This window comes from Sciurus carolinensis, chromosome 1 (assembly GCF_902686445.1).
Source record: "Sciurus carolinensis chromosome 1, mSciCar1.2, whole genome shotgun sequence".
NCBI classification, from domain to species: Eukaryota; Metazoa; Chordata; class Mammalia; order Rodentia; family Sciuridae; genus Sciurus; species Sciurus carolinensis.
In genome coordinates this window covers 205414034-205439274 of record NC_062213.1, presented here as the reverse complement: position 1 = coordinate 205439274, position 25241 = coordinate 205414034, and the positions used below count along the sequence as shown (strand labels likewise).

At 60.7% G+C, this 25241-nt stretch overlaps 1 protein-coding gene across 5 annotated transcripts in view; it reads right to left on the bottom strand.

The window, feature by feature from the left end:
- Nucleotides 1–1398: 1398 nt before the first annotated feature.
- The window catches only part of Nphp4 (nephrocystin 4), a 109824-nt gene continuing 85981 nt past the window's right edge, over nucleotides 1399–25241 (bottom strand). For all 5 annotated transcript variants that reach the window (XM_047521899.1, XM_047521906.1, XM_047521913.1 and 2 more), the window contains 14 exons: nucleotides 22054–22214; nucleotides 18937–19117; nucleotides 13992–14117; nucleotides 11922–12130; nucleotides 8200–8426; nucleotides 7874–8060; nucleotides 7352–7435; nucleotides 5724–5880; nucleotides 5099–5184; nucleotides 4515–4600; nucleotides 3431–3602; nucleotides 2816–2995; nucleotides 2493–2636; nucleotides 1399–1820 (listed from right to left, as the gene is read on the bottom strand). In XM_047521899.1, coding sequence (XP_047377855.1) covers nucleotides 1680–1820; nucleotides 2493–2636; nucleotides 2816–2995; nucleotides 3431–3602; nucleotides 4515–4600; nucleotides 5099–5184; nucleotides 5724–5880; nucleotides 7352–7435; nucleotides 7874–8060; nucleotides 8200–8426; nucleotides 11922–12130; nucleotides 13992–14117; nucleotides 18937–19117; nucleotides 22054–22214 — 2141 coding nt within the window. In that variant the 3' untranslated portion in view covers nucleotides 1399–1679. The remainder of the gene's footprint in view (nucleotides 1821–2492; nucleotides 2637–2815; nucleotides 2996–3430; nucleotides 3603–4514; nucleotides 4601–5098; nucleotides 5185–5723; nucleotides 5881–7351; nucleotides 7436–7873; nucleotides 8061–8199; nucleotides 8427–11921; nucleotides 12131–13991; nucleotides 14118–18936; nucleotides 19118–22053; nucleotides 22215–25241) is intronic.

The window sequence follows — 25241 nt, the reverse complement described above, 5'->3', positions numbered from 1 at the left end:
AAGGAGAACACCACAGCACAGGGACAGCGCTCGTCGCCCAGGACAGCAGGGCTGGGTTTCTGTCACTCACAGCCCAGCCAAACACGGCACCCACCCTGCCGTCTCCACTCTCGGCACTGCAATGGCCTCGGCTGCACCTGCATGGGCGACACTCCATGTGCCCCTCACACCACCTTCTCCCAGAATTCCAAGGTGGCCCGACCCCCACCTGCCCCTTGCTTTGAATCTCTGAGAAGCTTGCTGTCACTTCCTGATGAAGACAAGAGCCCCGTCCTGGACTACAGGGTCTTATTGTACCCAGTGTCCACTTCCTGGGTGGGACCTTGACGCCATGCACCCCAGTGCCTCACCCTCCTCTGTCCCTCTGCCTGGGAGGCCCTCCTGTGCCCTAGTGCCCACCTCACCCTCCAGAGCTGTGTGTCCTCAGTGGAGGCTGCAGCTGGCCTGCCCCGGGCCCTGCCTGCCCTGCCTGCCCATGGCCCCCCACCTCCCCGAGCTGAGAGGGCAGGCCGCGGGCCCACGTCCTACGGTGGCAGTTGGGTTCCTGCTCCGCTGTGGACGCTCTGTGACAGGAGCTCAGCACCAAGCCCTGCCCACGGGCCTCATGGCATCCGCATCCAGCTCCTTAGGACTCCAGGAGCCTCTTCCATGGGGACTGCACAGCCCCAAGCCTCCACCTGAGCAGGACTCAACAGTGGGCCTGCCCACAAAAGGCCACCCCCCAAAGAAGCCATGTCCACTGCTGTCTGCCAGGCCGTTCAAGAGGCAGGAGGCCAACTCAGCCCCAGCAGAGCAGCACTGGGTACGGGACCAGAGAGGGAACAGGAGGGAGCCGCACTCCAGCCGTCAGGCTCCCAGAGCATGAGTGCAGAGGCCTGCGCCCCGCCATGGGGACTGGCTCCAGGGACGCTCATCACTGCACATGTCCAGGCCACGTTGCTCCTCGAGGCGCCAGGCACGCAGGTCACCTCCACTCAGCGGGGGCAGCCCTCGCACCCCCACCCCCCACCACAGAGCCCTGGGGGCCACCCTCGTGGTCTCCTCAGTTCTGCCCTGGGGCCAGGCCCACAGGGACTCTCCGTGAGGGCACAGGGTTGGCCCTGCTGGCCTCAGCCACGTCTTCCTCCAGGGCAATCCAGGCTTATGGGGCAGACAGGAAAAGCCTGATGTCGAGTCAGCAGGAAAATAACAAAAACGTGCCCAAGTATCGTACTTCAGACAATACAGTTTAAAGGACAAATACAAAATAATATCAGTATAAAACATTGTGTAGCAAACAATACATTATATGTTCATACAAAATCCAGTAAGAAAACATAATTTTACCATTTAGGATAATTCATAAAATATGTTTTGCTAAAAAAAAAAAAAAAAAAAAAAAAAAAAACTAAGTCACGTATGTGACCCCTCCAGGGGCTGCAGATGACAAGTGGTCGCACGTGCACCTCAGGCAGAGCCAGTGACGGTGGCGGCTAGAGATTCCCGGTCACGCGGAGAACCTGCCCTGCAACCTCGGTCAGTGTCGACAGCCCTGGGCTGGACACAGGTGTTACAGAAATGACCAGGGCACACGTGCTGCTCCCTCAGCCACGGCCCAGGCCACGGAGCAGGGCCGCATGCTGCGGAGAGGAGGGACGGGGTCTGCAGGGCAGGTACGGGTGGAAGGAGCCGCCGGCCCCTCACTGGTAGATGACCTTCACGCAGAAGGCCTCTTCGTTCTTGTCTTCGTGGTCGTTGATGTAAATCAGGATCTCCTCCTGCCCTGCTCTCGTCCCTGGCGCGAACCACAGGCCAATGGTGTAGGTCTCGCCTCCTCCCACCTGCAAGAAGCATGGAGTTCCCAGTGCCCACCCTGCACGGCCCCCGCTTACTAGCACCTTCTCCGTGCTGGGCGTGGAAGCCCAGGCTCGGGCGTGCTAGGCAGGCCTCACACTGAGCTACACCTGGCCTTGCCAGCAGCTCAGAGTCAGCCATGACTCAGAGTCAGGCATGCTCCCGACAGACAGGCAGGTGACACGGCTGACAAAGGGCATCCACGGCCAGCCTGGGACCCAATGCTTGGAGGGACAGCCTCCAGTGCTACACAGGCAGCACTCCTCGGGCTGGAGGCTGCTCCTCTCCTGAGCGCCCTCCCAGCTTTGCTGTGGAGACCCCACCTGCCAGGCAGCCCCCCAGAAGTTGGCGAGCTGTGAGCTGCTGCCATGTGACCACTGCGGGGCCTGCCCTCCACCTGCCCGATGGAGACTCAGGTGGATGGAACAGCTGAGGAACTACAGGCGCGGCAGCCACCAGGCCCTCCACAGTGCTACGAGTCAGGGTCTCAAACTAGAGGCTGAAGGGTCCTCAGTGAGTCTCCTGCCTCCTGAAGCACCTCACCAGGGGTGGAGCGCCTGTCACCATCCCCAGACTCGCTGCTCCTGGATGCAGCACTGACCACTCAGTGCCATCCCTCCCACAAGCCTCCCAAAGCCCCCGTGCAGCCCCCGCGGCACCTGGAAGGTGTCCTCCTTGAACTGCAGCAGGTCAGGGTGGTCACTGTGCAGGCGGTAGGTCCTCCGGGATGGGTAGGGATTGGTGTAGGTGATCCGCTTGTTGGTACCCTTCCCGTCACCCACCGCCATGGTGATCTCAAAGGCCTGGGGAGGGTGGGCCAGGTCCCAGTCATGACCCTGGGCTCCTTCTCCAAGAACGTCCAGAGCCCAGCCCCAGACGCGGGGACCTCCACGTAGGCGAGGGACAGACAGTGCAGGAGCACGCCCCCCCCACCCCACACGGCACACGGCCCTGCGGTGCCTTCTCCCCAGCTCACACAGACCTTGGAGATGAGCGGCTGGCGGCAGGAGAGGCACAGGAGCCAGGAGGCCACCAGCTGGTGGTAGTCCACGTCCACCAGGTTGAGGTGGATGAAGCGGCTGCCGGCCCGCCTGGGCCTCACGGCTACATGCAGGTCCTGTACCCCATGAGGCGGCAGCACGAAGGCACCTGTGGGGTCTGTCTTCAAGAGCGAGAGGGGGAGTCAGGGCGCGGCCTCCGGTTTGCAGACACGGACAGGCACCCAAGCCCACTGGCTGGGGCAACTTGGAGTCGCCAGGTTGTTCAGGTGACTTCTCAACAGGCCCAGGGGCTGCTCAGATCTGGGGCCTGGCCCCTGTTCCCACACTTTGGGCCTGCAGTGGGCAAATCCCTCCCAGGGAAGGTGAGCCTTCCCTAAATACTGTGGGTTCAGGACACAGGCTGCGGGTGGGAATCTGCATGGCCTCATCCAGTGTGTCCCGGGGCTTCTCCAGTTCCAGAGTCCCTCCCAGACTCCAGAGCTGGGCTTCGGCAGGTCTTCGGGGGGTGACTGTCCCCTGCCCTCACTGGCATGCCTCAGGAAGCCGGCCTAAGGGCCGTGAGGACCCATGAGTAGCCTGGCACCGAGGAGGCCCACCTGCAGCTCCTGCGGGTGCGAGGCAAAAGCTCTCACTTTCCTCACTGTCTGTGTCCCCCGGAGGACGAGGGACAGGCGGCTCAGCTGGCCTGCGACACAGGAGACGTCAACGCGCTGCAGGGAGTGGAGGCAGACCTGCCACGTCTGCACGGGCGCTGCCAGCCAGCGATCCCTGCGAGGGACAGGGGCGTCAGCAAGTGTCCTCAGGAAGACAGCAAAGCCCCAGGGACCGAGAGGCAGTGTGCTGCAGGAGGGCGGGGCTGGGAGGGCCAGACCAGAGGGGAGGCAGCCTGGGCCAGCTGCTCCCACCCCGGCTGCCTGCCCACCTGCCCGCCCACAGGAAGCTCTGGGGTGGGGCTGAGGCATCGCCTTCCCTACACCCAGGACTGTGGCCCAGGGAGTACCCGTGGCATGAGGACAGCCTGAGCTTGCCCAGACGCCTCCGGAGAGCTGCGGAGGGTGGTGGGCTGCACGCAGGAAGGGGAGGGGTTGGAGGTCACGGGTCTGAGCACCGGGCTGTGCCTACATCTCGTCTGAAACTTCATGACCGCGTTGGAAAGCAGGGCCAGTGGCCCATCTCCGTGGGTTGTTAGGAGTTCAGGCTGAGATGTTCCCACGGCATCGGACAGTGCTGCAGCCCTTCACCCCTGGACACAGCTGACCCTCAGCCTGGCCTGTTCTTGGAAGCCCTGCAGGAAACCTCCCAACTTGCACCAATTGTAAAGGGTTCCCAAATGACTGGAGATAGGACCCAGGTGGAGAGAGAGAGAAGGGACTGGGGTTATTTAACTGGGCAACTTGATCGTGGTCTTGGGGTGATGACGGCCACTCCCAGCTCCAATCCCTCCAGGGGTTCAGCCCAGAAACTGGGGAGGAGAGAGCTGCCATGCTTCCTGGGCTGGACCCTTCCCTGGGCGGGCACGGGCGCATCCCAAGTCTCTCTGATCACCTGTGTACTCCAGCAGAGGATGTCCTCAGCATGGCCCTAGTGGGCCCGGACTCAGCAGCCCCCACCCCCAGTAGCCCCGGACCTGCCCCTCCCGGCTGGCCCGTCCTTTCCAGATCTGCTGTCTTGAATACTTACGCATAAATGACGACAAAGAAGTCTTTGATCTCTGGGCTTGGACCACTAGCCACCTTCAGAAACACATCCCGGGGCTCCCCGGGGCCCTGCCAAGCAGACGTGGGGCACATGGGTGCCAGCACCACCTGCCTCCCCGCTCACATCCAGCCCAGCCCCTAAAGCTGCCTGGGGCCTGTGAAGCCAGGCAGGTGGGAGCCCCTCCCAAGGCGCACCCTCCCGGCGCTGCCCCATTCGCCAGCCTGTTCCCTGCAGAAGCCGGCAGCTCCTGGGTGCCGCGACGGACTTCAGTAATCACGCTGCAGACTGTACCAGCCTCCCCACGACAGCAGTCACTGCTGCCACCCTCCACGGTGGCGATTAGCAAGCGACTTGATTGCCCATCGTTTTATTCTCTTTGCTTCGTGCCCTTTCTTAAAATTTAAATTCAGATGATCAGAGAACTCATCTGCTAGCAGAAAAATGAAAGCTGCTCATGAAGCTCCCACCGGGGTGTCAGTAGAGCCCTACGCCACCTTGGAAAGAAGCCACTCAGCCTGGAACCCAGCAGAAAGACGGAGGGCGAGGACAGCGTCCCCACAACATACCACGCTCTGGGCCTCACAGAGGACGTTGGGGTCGCTGCACCGCACGTGGATGGGGAGGTCCTCACCAGGCATTCCCACGGGAGCACCTGCAACGCGGGAGGGGACAATGCTGCCACTTGCCTAGTGTGGCCTGTGGGCAGTGCAGGCTGCAGGGTCGTGGGCACAGGTTGGGAAACAGACCCAGGAGGAGACAGCAGAGGGACCAGGGTCATTCAATGGGATGAGGGAAATAAAGGGCACCTGACCACCACCTTGGGCTCACCTCCTGGCCCCTTCCTCAAGGACTCACCAAAGGGAGTGACCAAGAGGCAAAAAAAGTACCATGGGGCACAGAAGGCTCCCTGGCTGTGAGGGCAGCCGCCAGAACATGCTGCGCTCAGGAGGAGCAGGCCTCCCAGGCCGCCCTCACGTCGGAGAGCACAGATGCCAGCGCGGGCGCTCCTGGGTTCGGAAGGGTGGCCTCAGCCAAGCACACACCTAGCGCCTCAGAGGAGGCAGGAAGGCGGCGGCAGGGTTACCACACACCGTGCGGCACACCGCGATGCCACTTGCCACCTTGGGCAGAGGCCTCTTCCAATCAACTGAACCTGCAAGAGGCCAGCCACAGGGATGGCAGGGGACCTGCCTGGAAGCGTGTGCCAGGGAGGCAGGCGGATGGCCTTCTTCAGGAAGGTGAGCTCCGGGTGGTAGAAACGGAAGATCTGGTCCACCACGTGGGGCTGGGGCTCCACGGTCAGGCGGAGCACAGCGATGAGCTTCCCGCTGCTGGCACGGAACAGCACCTGCAGGAGAGCGGCAGCTGGGCCTCAGGACAGGGACAGGCTCAGGGCAGCTTCCAGTCCCTCCAAGGCAGCAAGATCTTACTGAGCCTCTCACCAAGAGAGGCCGGAAGACAGGTGTCATCAGAGATGCAAGGACAGGGGCCACAGCACAGGGCACACCCTGAGGGGACCCCGGGCCAGGGCCTGTGACAGTGCCCAGCATGGACATACAGTGCCCACTACTTCTCCAAAGTAAAGCATGCCCCTTCAAAGCTGTGCCCCCTGTGGTCCGCCTTCCCACGCGCCTCACTGTTCTTAGAGTTCCTGGGCCACGGCTCTTCATTTTGAAACTTGATAAATAAGGGGATGAATCTAACACTTGCCCGACTTCGCATGGCTAGTGTGCTTCAGGGGAGCCCAGTGCTGCTGGGGAGCTTCTGTTCACAGGCGACCCACAGCAGGAGTGACTGAACCGGAATGTCCCCGTTCTGCACCCAGGGCAATGACAGGCGTGGCCATGAGCCCTCAGGCCAGGGAGCGGGGATTCACAGCAGATGATGGCACCTGAGCCCCCAGGACAATCAGCCACAGGCCTCTGCAGGTGACACGGTCACCCGCACCCAGTGGCTCAGAGGTGGGGAATCCAAGGACAGGAGGTAAACACCAGTGAGCACCCGACATCAGACACGCTCAGGACCTGGTTAGTTCAGGGGTCATGACCATGGCACAGGGTCGGGATAAAAGTCCTTATCTGTCAGAGGTACACCCTGCAGCAATTGTGGGTGAACTCATTAACATTTCTGAGGTTTTCCTTAAAACTCCAAATTCATGCAAAAGGACCATCATTTTGATATAAAAATCATCTTAAAGTGAAAACATTTGAAATCTAATGTGAAGTTCCCGTATCTGATGCCTCCCAAATACAGCTGCCATTAACCCCTCTCCCTCCAAAGGAGGGTCTCAGAAGTTCTCAGGAGTCATCTGCCCAATCCCTGGGCACCAAACCCCACAGAACCTCCCACGCTCTCCCACTGAGCCCGCCTCGCCCTGGCTGGGACCCGCGGCACGTGAAACCAGCCCTGTGCACCTGCCTGCCGAGGGCTGACCTGCAGCCCCGACCACAGACCCCAGCAGAGGCAGCGGTCCAGGAGACCTTCCTCCCAAGCCGTGGGAGCGAGGTGGGTGCCGGGGACTTGACGCGGCGGAGGTCCCAGCCCCAGTGCAGTCCACGGCACCGACACAGAGCAGACACGTGCTGTCCGCAAAGGCAAACAGGAAGTAAATAAAGCAGGCTGTCTGGACACACTGCCCTGCCCTGCTGGAAGCCCACCTCGACCCTGCCCACCCCTCCCCGGCCCCGATGGCCCAGATCTCTTCCCTCCAGGAGGGCAGAGAAAGCCGGAGGGTCAGGTGCTATTCCCAGCCTCTGAGGACGCGAGGACGCCTGGCCACTGCAGGGCCGTGGGATGGCCAAGATGTCTTTCGCCCCTACCTTGGCGTGCTTGGTGGATGTGGCAGTGGACGTCCAAGGTGACCTGGCGTCAGTGCCCCTCTCAGAGCTCCACTCAGCAGAGACCTGTGAGAAACCCGGGAGTAGGAGCAGGTGGCAGGCGCAGTCGCAGCTCCCAAGCGCCACCTGCTCGCTCCAGCCAAGGCCCCGCACTGCCTGAAGCCAAGGCCCACTCGGTTCCAGGCCTATCCACAGAGTCAGCCCTGAGTGATGACCCTCACACTAGGGAACTGACCTCCAGAGGTCAGTCAGACATGGAAACACACATGCCGTCGCCGTGTGAAGGCCAACAGCAGAGAGCCCACCCACTCTCGCCAGGTTTGCACACGTGCCAGACACATGCCAGCGGGAAGAGAGGAGGGCCTGGGCTGCCCGAATGGCACGGGTACGGCAGATGAGGGTGGAGGGCTGATCCCACTTGCCAGACATGGGGACACTACAGAGATGACAGCGCCCTCCCATCCCCGGGTGAGCAAGGGAACTCCCCTGCTGGCCTGGCCCCACCTGCGCCGGGGCCGGCGGGCCCGCAGAGAAGCTCTGGTACTTGAAGGGAACGTGGGTGGTCTCCCGGGGGCGCAGGTAGAGCTGGGGGGCCAGGCCGCCGCGCAGGTGGAACATGTCCTCCTCCAGCGGTGTGTGCAGGCCGGTGGCGTCCTTGAAATACCTCCACTCCTGGCTGTCCAGGATGACGCTGGGGGCAGCCAGAGGTGAGGCCGTGGTGAGGCTGCGGCTACCAGGAGAGGCCGCCCAGCACCAGAGCCCCCTCCCTGCCAGAGGGGCAGCAATCAGCGAGGCACAGACCCAGGGAGGGGCCCGGCAGGAGCTGTCACCTGAGCTCAGGGTTGTCGATCTCGATGGTCACCGTGTGCTGGGTGTTGTGGGGGTTCTTAAGCGCAAACTCGAAGAACTCGGCTGTCCCCAGGGTGGCGTAGAGCGTGTGCTGCGTGGTGATGGCCAGGCTCAGCACGCTGGCGATGCTCTCCGCCTTGGTGCGCTCCCGGTAGGCGTCAATGACCTGCAGGTCCCGCGAGTGCTGTGCTCGGACACTCTGCTGGGCCTGCCAAACATGGAACCAGCTGGGTGGACAGGCCGGGCGGGTGCTCCTCCTGGGGAGGGGGCCTGGTTGGCTGCCCCACGCCAGAACCTTACATTTCTCCTGGAAAATCACTACCACTGTCCCTTCCTTGGCCTGTGGCTTAGGGGGACTAGCCCGCCTCCACCCGAGGGTCTCCACCAGCACTAGAACAGAGAAGGGAATGCCTCTCCCTCTGCGTGGAGTCCACACGGCACCCAGCTTCTCCCCTCCTGGCAGGGGCCACCCGGCCCGCTCCCGAGACCCCTCACAGTGGCAAGGTGGGCACCCAGGCACAGCGGGGGAGTTAACAATGGCCTCAAAACTAAGCCTGGTGACAGGCTGGCCCACAGGTCTCCGTGTGGGGTTGACAGCTTGCGACCACAGTCTGCAGGAGCCGTGTCCCCCACGGGTTGACCCCTGTGCTCCCAGCAGCCTCTCTTGGCTCCGAGTCCACGAGGCTCAGTCCCACTGCTCCCTGGCCAGGACACAGAGCTGCAGCCCAGGTGCGTCCACAGCAGGTGTACTCGGCCTCACGTTAAAAAGGGAGGCTCCTCAAGGTCTAGACAGGGCCTTCCCCACTCCAGGGTGTCCCAGGCTGCAGCTGCTCCAAGATCCGCCTGGCCAGGCACAGAGAACCTCCCACCAGGCTGAGGGGCTGGGCCGGCAGGAGGGTGGGCTGCCTGCAGCACCTGCAGGTGACCCTGGGGACCCCGGACCTCTGATGTCGAGGACTTTGATACCCACATGCCAATGTCCAAAGCCCTGGCCTTTGCCTTGCAGGGGTGGGAGTGGCAAGTGGAGGCCTCCCGTGGGCATCTGTCCAAGCAGCGAAGCCTCTGGCCAGTGGTGCTGGGTCATAGAGCCGGACATGAGTTAGAAAAGGAAGGGACCAGGAATGACCACTCATCCCTGAGATGTGAGAGCACACCCTTCCAACATCTGTCCAGTGGAGGGGACCATACGTCCTCTGCCCACCAATGAAGGAGTCCCCAGGACAATACGGCAGGCTTTCAGAAGTGGCCACTCGAAGACAAGTGCAAGACTGCCTGTTAGAGCAGCTGTCCCAGGCAGGGTATGGAGGGACATTTCTTGGTACAATGTGGACATGATGGAATCTGGGGGCCATGACAGGGGGCCTTCATGCCTGTCCTTCTCTCCTTCCATGCCAGAAAGGACCCTGTTAGCCTAACACCCCACCTCTGTCGGCCCACGGGAGACAGGGTAACTCCTGATCAGAGTCCCAGGGCACCATCTGGCCCGCATGGTGCTACCTGCCTCTCCTCCCTCTGGGTCCACCTGCCTGGCGACAGCTTGGGTGCTCACACAGCTCCTGGCTAGGTAACAAGTTTAGGGGTGCAGAGCCTGCTGTGGAGAAGGCCTGGCAGCACCCAAGTCCTGTGGGTCTGTCCTTAAACCCCAGGCCCAGTGTCAGGAAGCTGCCTGCCTGTAACATGAGCCAGGGCTCCAGGGCCAGGGTCACTGACAAAGCGGTGACACGGACTGCCAGCCGCCACACTCCCGTCTTGCTTCCCAAGCAAGTCAAGGCCAAGGCAGGAAATAGTGATGGTATATCCACTGGGTCCCTCGGTCCCCAGTCTCAGCACTCCCAGTGTGCTCCTCGACACTGGCCCAGGGACAGGCACATCGCACAGGCAGAGCGTGAGACGACGGGCCACTTGCTCACTGCATCCACGGAAGCAAAGATTCTCCTCCATGGCACTCGGCCTGACGCGACAACGTGAATCTTGGGCGCACACCCCAACTCTGCCACTGAGGTGGCATGCCTGGGCTGCGGGGACGCCACCTGGGGAGGCGGAGGGTGAGGCTGCTATGTGGAGGGCCGCTGGGGAACCTGACCCTGGTGTGCAGCTGCAGCTGGCTCTGCCCGGGGCTGCACAGTCGCTGCATCGACAGACTTGCGGGGCTGGCCACTGCGCGGGACAGCTGCCAAGCAGGGCAGCGGGGCCAGAGACCAGGGCGAGGGCCCGAGGCCTGGGTTGCAGGCACTGTATGCCGGTTTCCATCAACTGCAACGCACAGCACCCCACCCCCACACAAGAGGTGACAGCTCCTTCAGAGACCGGGGCTGCACACGTGCAGTGGCCACCACTGATCGCCAGTCACTATGGGCCAGCTGCTGTCCTGGGCACTGGACACAGTAAGCTGTGACCCTCACAAGGAAGAGAAGGCACAAGGGACACAGTGTTCCTTGGTACTGCAGGATGGGGTGTCGGGTTCCTGGTGCTTGCTCCCAGTCCACAGGCCCCAGGACCCTCTGGTCGAGAAGTCCTGTGACATATGGCCTCTGCCCAGTTCTGGCTCCCTTAAGTCTTCCACCTGCTGCAGGTGGGACTCTGGAGGGAAAAACTGACCCAGTGTCCTCTGCCTGCCCAGGCACAGCCCTTGGGGCCAAGGCTGTCCCAGACGCAGCAAACTCACCACGCAGAGGACCAAGCGAGGCCGAGCAAGCCAGCCCCAAAGAGCAGCCCGTGACTGCCAGCACCAGCTGCTTCACAGGGCTCTGACCCGTTCTTCAGAGGAGGCTGTGAAGGCTCTGCAAGTGCCACTTGAGTCCCTTCCACCAACATCCTGCGGGTCACAGCTCAGAACACCCAGGGAACTGGTGGGCACTGGTGACTGAACTGCCTGCACGCCTGGCCGGCTCGCTTCTCCCCATGTGGCAGCCAGCTGGCCGGGCTGAGAAGGACGCTGCCGCACAGCACTGCCCCTGAGGGCCCACTCTGTGCCAGGCCCACCACTCCGAGGGGCCCACCTGACAGCTGACAGAGCCTGTCAATGGAGGACTGGTGGGCATGGAGGCCAGGCGGAGGTCCAGAGGTCCAAAACGACCAGAGACCACTCACGTGCCCGCCTCTCCCCTCCCAGTGTCCTCCCTCGCTAGGCCGCCTCCTTTCCCCACAGACTGAACAAGCTGGTTGTTCGTCTTCCCCAGGCTGCTGGCAAGGACCAAGGTTCTCCACCCCCCGGGCACAGGGCGCCAGCAGGAGCTAAGCGGGTGCATGCTGCCACGCTCCCTAGAGACCCCCGGGGGTGGTGACACAGCATCAGTTCAGATACCATGAGGGATGGCCGTTCCCTCCCCCTATTTCTTCATTGCAAAACCTTACAGGTCTATTTAGACATTCCGCCAGAAAAGGGAATTCTTCTGTCAGGTTGACTCAAGTGACAATCCCAGACATTTAAGCTCTTGGCCCTCAAATCTGGGGGACCTCAGAATCACCCACGGCTGTCTTAAAAACCCAGGCTCCAAGGCATGGCCAAGCTAAAGCAACTTCCAGGAGTGAAGCCCAAGAATCAGCTTTACTTAAAAGGTGTCCAGAAAATTCCAACCTGAAAATTGCCCCTGGTGGCTGAAAAGTCCCATTCTCTTGTCTCCTGCAACCAGGACTTGAGAGAAAGCTGGCAGAGGACCATGGGAGGAGGAGGAGACAGACATGCACAGCAGGCAGGCCTCACCGGTACGCGTGTCCTGCGGCCACCCGGCTCGCCTCTGGATTCCTGCAGGCGCACGGACCGCATCCTCTCCAGCTTGCGCCTGCGGACAGCATCTGCCTCGCGGCCGGCACCCTGGAGCCCTTGGCCACCCCTCATGTGGGTCAGCAGCATGGCAGCCAGCTCGCTGTCCACATCGGCCAGCTTCTGCGCTTGGACCACATTTTTTCCTGCTGAAGGATCAGAAAAGGAGTCAGGGGTGGCTGTGAGCAGTCCGCCTCTACAAGCAGACGGTGGCAGGCTGCCCAGAACCACTGTCCAGGAGGAAGCTCCAAGCAAGTCTGAGTCTCCTGCAGGTCCAGTGAGCACAGTTCTAGGGTGCCAGCCCACGGCAACCCCAGGGGCGGGCCTACAGCACTCTTCCTTCACCAGCCTCTCAGAAAAGGAGCTTGGGTTCTGGTCCCTGGGTACACCATGCCCTGTACACCACTAGGTGACTTTACAGGGGAAAGCTCACAAGCTTGGGATCTAAAGGGCACTAACACCAGCCAGGATGTGGCCTCAGCTCAGAGGCAACCCCTGAGGAAGGCCCAGAGGAAGGATCCCACTGACAGGCACCATCCTGTGCTCTCAGGGCGTCCTCACCCCAAGCCCATGTGTGCTGCCACCAGCCAAGCTCATCTCAGGAACAGGGGCTCTGAGGGGCTGTGCCCCTTGGCTGGAAGCCTCCCCGTGTGTCAGAGGCAGATGGAGCTCAGATTCAGTCTGGCTCCAAAGTTGCTCCAAATGCCCCTGAGCCCAAGAGCAGCCTGTGTCCTGAGCACAGGGAGAGCCACCAGCAGGTGACTGTAGCCCACGGAGGTAGGGCTACAGGTGGTGGTGGCACTGTCTTCAGGGACCAGGCCACATCACAAACTGACAGGAGACTCCCTGACAACCAGCTTCTGGCCCAGGAAGGGCAGGTAAGGGGCACCCCAACCTCGGAGCCGGATGCTCCTGGCACACAGGAACCACCAGAAGTTTCCTCGCAGGAACCAAGGCCTGCAGGGACCCTCCTGGCCAGGTTCCACCCGTGTCAGACGTGAAGGGTGTCCTCCCAAGCATCTACCCCCCACCCCCACGAGTGCCACTTCCAGGTCCCTCACCACCATTCTATTTTAAAACCATATAATTGCTTTTTAGATGCTAGGTGTTGGTTCTGATGTCTTACTACCCCAAAAGAGCATTTGTGTGTGTAAGGGTGCAGACAGACGGAGGAAAGCCAGCCCAGAATCAGGTCTGAGCTGCCTACAATCTAACATTCCATATTAAAATGACAAGAGGACCCAGAACGTATTCGTGGCTCCCCTGGGTCATGAGTCCCTCTGAGCTGCTGCCAACATGTGGGTCTCTCCCTGGAAGAGTCAGTTGTTCTGCAAGGTCCAGGGATGGACCAGTGGCCTCCCCAGAGTCCCAACCAGCCCCAACAAGCCACAGCTCTGGATTCCCTCCTGAGGTTGCTGTTCAAGGCCAATGAAGTCAGAGGACTAGCCACACAAGATGGCTCATGGCAGTTTGGGGTTCACACAAGACCATCTGCAACATGTAGGGAAAAGCCTACTTAAAAAGCACTTCCTGGGCCTGGGGCTGGGGCTCAGGGGCAGAGGGCTTGCCTAGCATGTGTGAGGCACTAGATTCAATTCTCATATAAATAAATGAATAAAAATAAAGGTCTATCAACATCTAAAAAATTTTTTTAAAAAAGCACTTCCCATTTTTAGTTCAAATGGCACATTTATATTCAGATCTGTGGGGCTTTTAATTCTAAGGGGATACAAAAACCCCAGCGCTTCACTGCCATGAATAGCACTTTCACCAAACCCAGATCTTGTCCTCTAGACCCAGGTGTTTCTTTCCCAACCTCTGTAATTGGCTAGGAAACCAATGGAGAGTTTCAAATTTGCCGGAAGCTGGTCACAGCCGCCACTTGATCTGGACACAGAGGCCCTAGGACACCACCGACGTGACATGCTCACACCCACAGCCTCCGCCTCTCATTCCAACCTGCCTGCGTGTGCCGTTCACCACCCATGGAGCCACATGGCCTCAACTCACATCTTGGGCCTCCCCCTGAGAGGAGGCTGCCCCCGAAGAAGCAACTGGCTCCATCGTTGGAGATGACCCGAGACCTGGATGGTGGCAGCAAGCTGGAACCTCGCACTGTCCGTTCACAGGTGTGACCTGAATAGAAAGTATCCAGCATGAGACAGACACCAAGGGGGAGGCTGACGAACCAGCAGCCTTGCCCTGAGGAGTTCAGTCTTCAGGTGCCACCTGCGCCCTCCGGCTGCCAGTTCCCCCAGCGCCTGCCTCAGTTCTAGATGCACTTTGGCAGGCAGGGCTCCTCGCCCTCCACCTCCGGTGTGAGCCCTCCAGCCCGAAGGTGGGAGCCGTGCAGCTCTTATGGACTCTCGTGCACTTTTTTTTTTTGACACTTTTTTTTTTGACACAGGGTCTCACTAGGTTTCCCAGGCTGGTCCCAACTTGCAAACCTCCTGCCTCAGTCTCCTAAGCCACCACACCTGCCAATCAACATGGTTCTGCCTCCTGAATCTCTGGACCTCCACAGGGAACATGTCCTGCAACCTCAGTCTTCAGAAAGGGCACTGTTGGAGGACAAGGCTTCGTGCTGCAAGTGTGCCTGCAGGGCACTGGTTGATTCCAGATGGAGGCCTCTACAGTCACTGGGCCACGCTCCCTACAGATGAACAATGCAGTGCCCCAGAGCCTGCCAAGGACCCAAGCCCCGAGGGAAGCAGGGCTTCCCTGGGCCACACTCCTGTGAGGGAAGCACCCACAGCTTCCACCCAGAGTTGACTTCCCCTGGTGGAGAAGCAAGCACAGCTAACAAAGTCCCATTCCCAAATGAGCCGCCCAAGTTGCACACAGCACCTGGCTGTTGACTCCCAGCCCTGGCAGGGCAGCGACGAACACCCACCGGCCAGGCACCCTGGCCACCCTCCTAGGAGCTGCTGGCAGCAGGAACCACTCCACTCTGCTGGGTCCCCTGCTGGGTCCCCTAATGCCTGCTTCCTCAGTCTGAGGGAAGGGGGCCTTTTCTGCCCGGGGCCCCTCCTCTGATTACCTGCCACCCTGGGTTCCTCCTACTACCCTGGAAAGTGCTGAGTGCATTTGCACACTGAATGCTGGCAGAGGTCAGACCAGGCCCGAGGGGCCTGAGTGGCCTGCACTGGCACCCCCAGAGGGGCTGGAGGGCACGGCCCAGTGGGGTTGGAGAAGGCAGCGGTGCAGCAGCAGGCAGCCTGCAGCCAAGCTCTGCCCGCCTCCTCCAGCAGCCCACACCTGTCCTCCTCTGGAGCCTTCCCGCAACCCTCTGCTCCTGCTGCCGCCTCCCCACCACGGCTGCTGGCCTGCAGCTCCACCTTGTGCCCCTGCCACCGTCTCCTTCTCGGGTTCCTCAAAACCAGAGCTCAGAAAGCAGCCTTCTCGGGGCTGGACGCTGACGCCCACACAGGCTCTTCCCTGGAGGTGCTTCCAAAGCTCGCCGTCTGCTCAAACGTGGGGCCAGGCCACCTGCTCGGAGCCTAAGAAACCTGCTGTCACCGCCAGGCTCTGTGTAGTGCTGGCTACTGCTCCCGCTGAGGCTGAGGTGCAGCCCTGCAGGGGCCACCTCTTCCCAAAGTCCCAGAGGCCGACCCCCGGTTCTTTCTCCTGCACCTCGACGCCACTCTGTAGTGTGTGGCGGGGTGGCCGCCTCGCCGCTTCTGTGCGAAGCCCGCCTGCTCCCCACAGACGCCTCCGCCTCCCTCCGCCAGGTTTGCGGAGTCCGTGGCTTAGGAACCAGCATCTAGAGCCAGGGTCCTGCTCGCCACCACCTGCCTCTGCTGCTGCACTGTTCCCAGGGTCCCTGGCCTCTCTCCGACACCCACTCTCCTCCCTGGGATCCTCTGGCCCTGGACAGCAGCTTGTCATCCAGGATCTGACGCGTGCACTGAGAAGGGGAGTCTGGCAACAGTGCCTCCTGGCGTCACCAAAGGCTCGCGGCTCCTGACCTGACTGCTTCTAAGGCACAACAGGCACCAGACGGGCCAGTGTGCACCGCTCTTGACAGTCACCCCACCCGGGGCCAGGCACCAGGCACGACAGGCAAGCACAGGCCCACCAGGAGCTCCCAGGCGGAGCAAGGCTGCAGGCAGCCACAGCAGGCAGAGGTGGCCAGGGACAGCAGCCTCCTCCAGGGCTTGGGGCCAGCACCATGGTCCCAGCCCAGAACCCCAGCCCCACTGGCCCTGAGTCCTTCAGGTTCCTGCCCACAGCTGAGTTGGTCTGGGTTCCTCTGTGTGACTGGTGTCTCTTCAGGTGAGTTCTCTGTGGGGGCAGAGGGTACTGGGCAGACAGGTCTTGGTGGCTTCTCTGCCACGTCCTGAGGACCTGATCCAAGCACCTGCACCCACTGTGGGTCTACAGGGGGTGCATCCCACATCTGGGGGAGCCCAGAATTCCTGCAGTTTTCTCAGCCATCTCCATCTGATGGCTAGGGCGTCCCTGAATCACAGATGAGGCCTCTGGTCCACCCGCATCTGACTGTGATGAGCCCTGGCCTATTTCAAGCCTGGTGACAGGAGCCACTCGGGAGACAGAGACCCAGGAAGTTATTTCAAGGTCGGGACCCAGTCCACATCACTCGTGGGTGGGCAACCCTCATTCTTGGGGCTCAGCCTCCAGGAAGGTGGGTGAGGCAATCGCCACAGCTGGAGACCAGCAAGATCACGCGGACCCACAGAGAAGGCCGCAGCCAGGCCCCCTCCACCCGAGGGCACTACACCAGCAGCACTGACTGGAAAGGTGGGAGGAGACGGGTGAGCCCCCGTGCGTGTCACACTGGGGAGAGGGGTGAGCTCCCGTGCGTGTCACACTGGGGAGACGGGTGAGCCCCTGTGCGTGTCACATGGCCCCCCTGCCTTCATCAAGACAGGGTGATGCTGGGGAGGAGGTGCCCACGCAGGGGGAGCTCGCACGCGCAGGCAGGCCCTGCAGCGGGGCACGGCTCGCCCCACCAGCTGTCTGGCTCCACACCTCGGTTGCTTGTCAACGTCCACATCCCTGCTCTCCTCGAAGTGCACACTTTGCTGCCATACGTCCCTGGAGGACACAGGCACTTGACCTACGGGGCCATCTGCTCTGACAGCTGCCTCCCTGGGAGGCCCCTCCAGGAGGCCGTGGAAGTGACAACCAATCTCCCAGCTGACCCGCTGGCCTATTTCACAACCATGATCACCAGGGAAGGAAAGCAACGCAGTCTGGCAATCCCTGCAGGCTAGCGACCGAGGAAGCTGTTTCAAGGTCAAGATCAGGCCACCGATCGGAAGACAGTGTGGAAGAGGCTGCTGAGGAGTCAAGGGGCCTGGGAGGAGAAGCACCAAGCCAGGCACCATCCTCTGCCCACCACAGGACCCCAGGAGCCCTGGGTGGCCTGGTAGATGCCTGTGTCTCCATGGCAATCCTGCATCCTTGCTTGGCCTCAGACTGGAACAAGGCTGTGAGCACAACAAGCACCGCCGGCTCCACCCCGCATGCGCCCTCTGAAGGCTCCCGCAGCCACCATCCAGTGTGCTGATGCGAGCCCACTGCGCCACGCTCAATAACCAGTTTTATAAAGAATGAAGGCCACGCCACTTTTTTCCAAAAAAATCCCACAAAGTTCACAGAGGAAACCCAAGCGCAGCTACAGGGACGTGCAGAGCTACGTGAGCGCGGTCCCCTACCAGCAGCTCCCCCCGCGCACAGAGTCCGTCCCGCAGGCCGTGACTCTCCTTCCCCTGGGCTTATCTCTCTCTTGCAGGCAAAGTATGAAAATGACAATTTGAGATAACACACAACGGAGCCCATCTTTCTTTTGAAGATAAGATTTAAGGCCCAGAGCCACTGCACACCGTGGGCTGAGCCTAAATGCAAACTCAGCCAGGGGCCTGAGGCAGAGGCCTGGGCGGCCCCCTTGGCATGGCACTTGAACAGTGCCTGGCTTCTCACGTGGGGCTCATTTCCTGCTCAGAACCGAGTTTCGCTGCGTCCACACTGTCTACTCTCCAGGCTGCCTCGGAGTCTACGTTTGTAAAGAGGCAGGCAGAACCTCCCAGACTTAATGGGCTGTGTGCTCCCTCCTGTCACCACCGCAGCCCTGACACCCTGTACTGAGCCCCACGTGGGGCGCCAGGACGCAAAGTCAGACCAGGTTTCAAGTAATGGAAAATTCCCTAATAAAATGATGGGGGTCTGTGTGCCGTCCTCACGGACTTGGAAACAACTTTGCAACAGCTAGTCTCACTGTGCTTTCCACTTTGCCCAGAAAAGCCCAGCCCTGTCAGAGAACCCCCAGGGGAAGGTCAGTGGGGGTGCCACAGGACCAGCAGGGTCCCTGTTGGCCATCGGGGGTGGCCACGGGCAGGCATCTGTCCTCTCCAGACCTCTACCCACCAGCACTCAGCAGCCCCGGGCCCACTACTGCCCTCTGTTGGAAACCGGAAGCCCAGGTGGGACCATCCCGAGCCACCCCACCCCAGCGCAGACATGGGAAGGAGAACAGGGCTCTGCAGTCTGTCAGCAGCCCATGGCACACCACCTGTTCAAGGTCACAGTGCCCAAGAGGAGCTCTCCACTCGGCCTCCTGAGCTGCTCCGAGGGTGCAGAGCATCTCTCCTCTCTGAAGGGCTGGTATGTGGGTGGCACGTTCAAAGGAGAAAGCCTCCCAGACCCCAGCCACTTGAGGACTGTCACAAAGTCCCTGGGATGACCCAAGGAGAGCACCGAGAGACATCACACAGGCCAGCCTGAGGTGGCCAATGATCTCAACCCGGGTGGGTAACCAAAACGTCAGGAGGGGCTCCAGAGATGAGGCTGACTCTTGAGCCAAGTAGATCTGCCTCTCGCCAATTCCTACCAAGTGCATAGCGCCCACGCTGCCACTGCCCCTCACACTCCAGCAGGGAAACAAGCAGTCCCTGGAAATGGCACAAGCCCAGGCAAAGCTGCCAGAACTCACCCACGTTGGCCAAGGTCAGGTGCAGCCGACCCTTTACCACCGTGTGGACGCCAATGGGCTTGATGCTGCCAAACCTGGTTACGTCTCCGCTCACCACCGACGTGTCCTGCTCATACTCGGTCACCACAACCTCCAGTTCGTGTGGCACCTGCACAGCTGGCCGCCCCTGGCGGAGGAGGTGCTGCAAAGGAGAGACAGGCACTCAGGAGCTGGGGTTCAACCACCGCCCCCTTCCAGGTATCCCTATGGGTGGAAGCCGCTCCAGACCCACCAAGAAGGGCCACTGAACTGGAGCAGAGCATGTGTGGAAGGGCAGGAGCCCAGAGCCCTAAGCATGTACCACACTGTGGGCAGACAGCAGAGACCAACTTCTTAAAACATGAGTTCTCGGCATCGGTGGCTTTCGCACACACTCTGGAAGTGTACCCAACTTGCCCATTGAAAACACTGCCCCTGGGCATGCATGGTGGCCTGGCACCTGCCCTCTGTGGGGAGGACCAGAGGTGGGCAGCAGAACAAGACAGGGACCCTCCACCGAACCCAACTCTGGGCACGCGGGAGTGCTCCAGGCAGAAGTCTGAACTGAGGAGCGTGGGCACAGCTGGGGAGCCAGCCAGGTCGGGGTGCACAGCAGAGCCCACAAGCCCGGGGGGGGGGGTTCAGTGCAGCTGAAGGAGCCCACAAGGCCAGGGTAGGGGCCACCGGGCACAGGGGGCCAGCTGGAGCGCCAGGCTGAGGCACATCGGAGGTCAGGCAGAGTGAGCAGGGAAACGCCAGAGCAGGACGGTAGGCAAGACCTCCCCCACCACGGGTCTGCTCAGCACGTTCCATCCTCAGGCCTCGGCTAAGGCCACAAGCTTGCTGACAGACTGGGTCTGCGCTGGAACCACACTCCAGGCCAGCTTGCCCCTTCTCCACTGTGTGGCTCCAGGAGTCCCCCGCCTGCCCCTCCACTGTGTGGCTCCAGGAGTCCCCCGCCTGCCCCTTCACTGTGTGGCTCCAGGAGTCCCCCGCCGGTCCCTTCTCCACTGTGTGGCCTCGAGTCCCCGCCCACCCTCACGCACAAGCAGAGCTCTGGAAAGGTTCTCCAATTCCCACAGCAGCAAAGCGCCTGTCTCTGGCCTGGGGAGGCAGACCTGGGCCTGCCCTGGGCCTGGGCTCCCAGTCACTCAGCACCTGTTGGCCTGGTGCTGCTCGTGCCCACCGCCCAGCTAAAGCATGCAGGTCCACAGGTCAGGGCCCTAGGGAGCGGGGGCATGGGGGTGTCCTCTGGAGAATGGGCAGTGACCTAAGAAACAACGCTCAGCCTCACGAGTACCCTCGCCAGCCAAGCCCCTTAAAGGACCCGAGAGCCACAGCCAGCACCCTCTCCTCTGCAGCCTTGCCACCCTCCAGGCTCGGTGCCCCTGCAGCCCTCACTCTGCAAGGGATCCTGCTGCCTAGGACCTGTCGTCTGGGGACAATGGAACAATCACAGGTGTTGAGTCAGAATCTTGAGTGGGAATCAGGCTGAAAAACTGCCCTGTTGTCACCAGTGGGCTTCAGATGCACACCAAACGAAGCATGTGGCCATCGACTGCTGGTGGCAGCTCTTCCAGCTGCCACAACAACACAGGAAGAGATGTGCAAAATTGAGCCTCAGGACGCTGGAACAGTCGCCTGCATGCCCAGCAGCAGGCAGAGGCGAGGAGAGCCACAGGCAGCCTTTGTGGGAGGAAAATCAGCTCAGTGAAAACCAGGCCAGGGCCGGGCGCAGCGTGTGGGCATTAACCACTCAAGAGGCCACAGGACAGGCCACAGGAGGCCATCCCTCCACACCTTCATTTTCCGCCTTTGCTTCTTCAGTTTTAAATCTAGAAGACTTTTTCACTTCAAGTAAAACTCAGTTTTAGTTGATCCAACTCTGTGTCAGTGAACACCCCAGCACTGGCTTCCGGGCTCCTCACGTGGGAGCAGATCGAATGGCTCTGTCTCCAGGAGCAAGGGCACAGAAGGACACAGGGCTCGCCTGGGCTGAGGCCCGCGGTGGGCCCTCCCTGGCCCACGCAGCCCTCCACCTCTCCTCCCTCCTCCAGCAGAGCCTGTGCCAGGGACGCAAGGCAACAGCACCCCCCCTGCCCTCGGGCATCAGGGCCCAGGTGGAAGACACAAGCCAGGCCATGATGACCCTCCAGGGTCCTCACCATGTCCCAGAGGACCAGGAGGGTCAGAGCAGCTACGTCCTCACCACCAGACCCTGCCTCAGGCACCTGCACGCACAAGCCCACCCGCACCCCCAGGGAGCATCGTCCTCCTCTCTGAAGACACCGGCAGGGCCTGAGTCCTAGGGTGGACAGAGTCAGGATCAGAGGAGGAGGGGCCAGCAGAGCCCCCGGGAACAGCAGCGTGTAGTCAGGGACCCCTGGTCCCACACGTGGGAGGACAGGCGTCTACGAGCCTGTGATGGCGCAGGGGCAAGAGCGAAGGCCAGCTCTGCGTCTCACGCTCAGTGGCCACTGGAGGGCCACATCAATACAGGAGTCCAGCAGGCAGCTGGCTGGAGGGCAGGAGGATGTGGCCACATGGGGTCAAGGCAGGACAGGAGAGACCGTCCTCCCCCATGGGCTGTGGGAATACGACCCAGGACATCCAGCAGTAGAACAGGCCTGCCCTGCACCCAGCAGCTGTCATGGTCATCTTCCTCTGTCCCCGTGGTGCCCTGCATGCAATGGAGAAGGTCTGCAGAGAGAGGACGGGACAGACTTGGGTGTCGGCACACAGGGAGAACGGAAAGGCACGACTGGAGGAGTTTCACTTCCAGCCAGAATTTGTTCACTGATGACTGGAATGGGTCATGCCACGTCGTCACACCTTGTCACTTGTTCCTTCCACCTTCACAGCCAGCTACCTGGCACCTGCCCTCAGGAAGCTTATATCGTAGCCCTCAAAGGAGCAGAAGGCGCCAGGCCCCAGCAGCCAGCTTACAGAAGAGCTCACCAAGCACGCCACGCCTTCTGTTCAGAGGACAGGGGCTTGGCGCTGTTCTTAGCAAGGAAGTTGAACCACAGTCCAGTGCTGGACAGACCAGCCCCCAGTGGACTATCCTGTGAGCCACAGCTGGCCTGAGCAAGGCCATACCTTCATCTGGACAGCAGCAGATCCAACGAGGAGCAAGGAGTCACCATCCCAGACGTCGATCTGCAGAGTCTGCACGGCCAGGTAGTGGAGGAACCAGCGCTGCTCGCCCGGCTTCAGGAACCCAGGGCCCACCATGTACCTCAGTTGGAAGCCAGGAGACCCTGTGCCAGGGAGGCCCATGGGGCCCAGAAGTAACTGGAGTCATTTATCATCTTTATACTTTGAAGAGATCTCTGCTCTGGTCAGATTGACAGTTAATAAACACATTAATCAAAAACATCATAAAATGCCCCAATTAACAAAGCCAAGAGTCATGTTCAGAAGACTACACTTCTTTTCAATATACACAGTAAACTCCCAAAATAAGATTTATGGTTTTCACCAAGTCCTTGTAAAACATCTATGATGGATGGGAACAGGGCCCTGATGAGGCTCGCCGGGAAGCTTATTATTCTGTGCACACAGAATTTAAGGAAAAATGCAGCCGACATCTGCTGTCAATACGGTACAGTCACACACACACACACACACACACACACACACACACACGCACACACCCTCAGGTGGAGACAGGCCTGCCATGTGGGAACTCGGGACCAGGAATGGGGCGGCCCTAACACAGGCTGGGCAGCACCCCAGGGGCGCACGGGCTCCCCTGAGAGGCCTGCTGCCTGTGGGCTAAGACGGAGCCAGGCTGCGACCGGCCTTCGTCCTGAAGTGGCACGATCATCAGTTCTAAATGGACAAAATGCCAGGGAAACCCCATTAGGTGAGGTGCAGGGCCAGCAGTGCCAGCAAGCTCCAGCGACCCCCTGGTCTGCCCGCACGGTGACGGCACTCACGAAGCCCTGGCCTCCGGGAAGAAGGGGCAGGAGCCTGCTTGATTCTCCGCTGGGGGGAGGTTTGATACAGCTGGGCCACAGGGTCCCTCTGTGACTCCATCCCGGACCACCTGTCCTCAAGACCAGGTAGCAGGGCTGTCAGTGGAGGGAGGGCGCAGCCTGAGACCTTGGGCTTCAGCCCCAGGCCAGCCAGAAAAGCAGAGTGAGGACAGCTGCTTAGACATCTCAGAGTGAAAAGGCACGCAAGGACCCAGGACAAAGAGCAAGGAGGAGCTGGTCACCAACTCCATGCGGTGGGCAGGCGCGCCCAGCATGGCATCTCAGAGGTGGCAGACCCTCACCCCAAGCTCAGCCTGCGCTGCCCTGAGGACTCATGGCCTGCAGCACCTGGCTGGAGCTCAGGACAGGCCAGGCTCAGGTGGGATCCCCGTGTCACGGACCAGTGAGCACCGAACCCCAGGCTCACGGTACTAGTCACCTACCCCATCTGCTGCAGTCCCGAGCTATGGAAGGGGCAGCGTGGGCCCTCCCTGCACTCAGGCCAGACCTCTGTGGGTGGCCTCACCCTGCGCAGGCCTCTCCATCTTCCACCTCTCCCAGGCACAGACCCACGCAGGGTCCCAGGTACACCTGACCCAGCAAGGCCCAGCTGGACCCTCCCTTCTCCCCACCCACTGGGGCTCCCTCATTCCACAGCACCAGCCCATCAGTCGCCAACCCCCGTATGACCACCAAGTCACTGCCTCAGCACACAAGCACAGGCGGCACAGAGAACAGGACTTGGGGTCCCCGCCCAAGTGGCGCTCAGCCACTGTCCAAGCTGCCGAGTGCCCCTGGGGACACATGCAGGCGAGGTCACCCTTCAGGACGGGATTCCCAGCTCCCCCAACTGCAGGTGCAGGTGCTGTGCTCCCTGTCCAGCTCCTCAGAAGCCGTTCCTGAGGCCCAGCTGCCCAAAGTCCATCCAACAGCACTGCCAAAGCCCCCAGTGGGAAACCCGGGCCATCCCACCCCGTCAGCAGTTGTGATGGTGCCAACCGACCCCTGCACTGAGAGCAGGCTCCAGGCACAGGACCACCTGCCTCCCCACGCCCACAGCCCACCCCTTGCTCCCCAGCTGGACCCTTGCCAGCTCCTCAGCCAGCCCCACGCCAGGACCAGGCCTGGGTGGCTGCTCTGTGCCCTGGTTCAATCTCCACCTTGCCGTCAAAATCCACAAGCACCTCCTTTGCCCAGCAGGCACAGTTCCCTCGGATCATGGGTACCTTCCAACACCAGTCTCCACAATCAGATGACTGTGTAGCAGCCACAGTAGACACACAGCAAGGAAAGCAGAAATTCAGAGAGGACAGAGAACAGATGGAAATGCAACAGTGATGGAGGCGAAGCACTTGCCACTCACAGACTGACCCGGGGGACAGCAAGTAGGGAAGGCCACAGAAGGCAGCACAGCTGGTCCACAGGGCTCCTGCAAGAAGCAGCCAGCACGCACCCAGCACAGAGCACACCTTTTCAGATGCACCGGAAACCTCAGCACACAGGCCCCAAAGAACGCCGAGATACACTCCGCAAGGCAGAAGCAACACGAAGAGGTTCTCCGATCACCATGCAACAGCCAGGATGAGTAACAAAGTTTTTAGATTCATAACTTACTTATAACTATGTCAAAAGGCACACACAGGCAAGGAGGACCCTCGGAAACAGCCACAGTAAGCGCACAGCCGTCACCTGAGGAGTCCTCACCACTGCAGTCCACAGAGACACAGGAAGGAGACGAGCGAGCTAGCCACGCAGGGAAATAGCAACAGAGATACCAGAAAGGGAGGAGAACGGAGGAAACAGTAAAAGCGAACACAAAACCAATCCGAAATCAGCTAACTCACAGGAGGCAGACCTTAAAACTCTGGAGAGGCACAGAAGTCGAATGCTGGACGGAGGCGTCCCTGCCTTGGGGAGGACCCTGCCATCACTCGTGGATTCTGCCGGTACCAATCCACAAGTTGCCGTCTTCACACAGACACCAAGTGTGCACAGGAGACAGAACAGGCAAGAATGACCAGGACACCCTGTGAGGCAGGGCAGCAGGGGGAGCTGGGCTCGACAGAAAGCAAAGGCCCGCGAGGCTGGGCGAGTGACCGAGAGGCACAGGCTGATGTGGCTAAGGAACGGCCTTCACAATTTAACAGGCTGTTGGAAGAAATACAGGGACAAAAATGTGACATGTGGCCCAGAAAGCCTGAACTGCTTATTATCCAGACCGTAACAGAAAGAGTTTGCCCATCTCTGGTCTAACAGAGCAAAACAGAAAATGCAGAAATATACCCAAAAACTTAGGTTGATATGTGA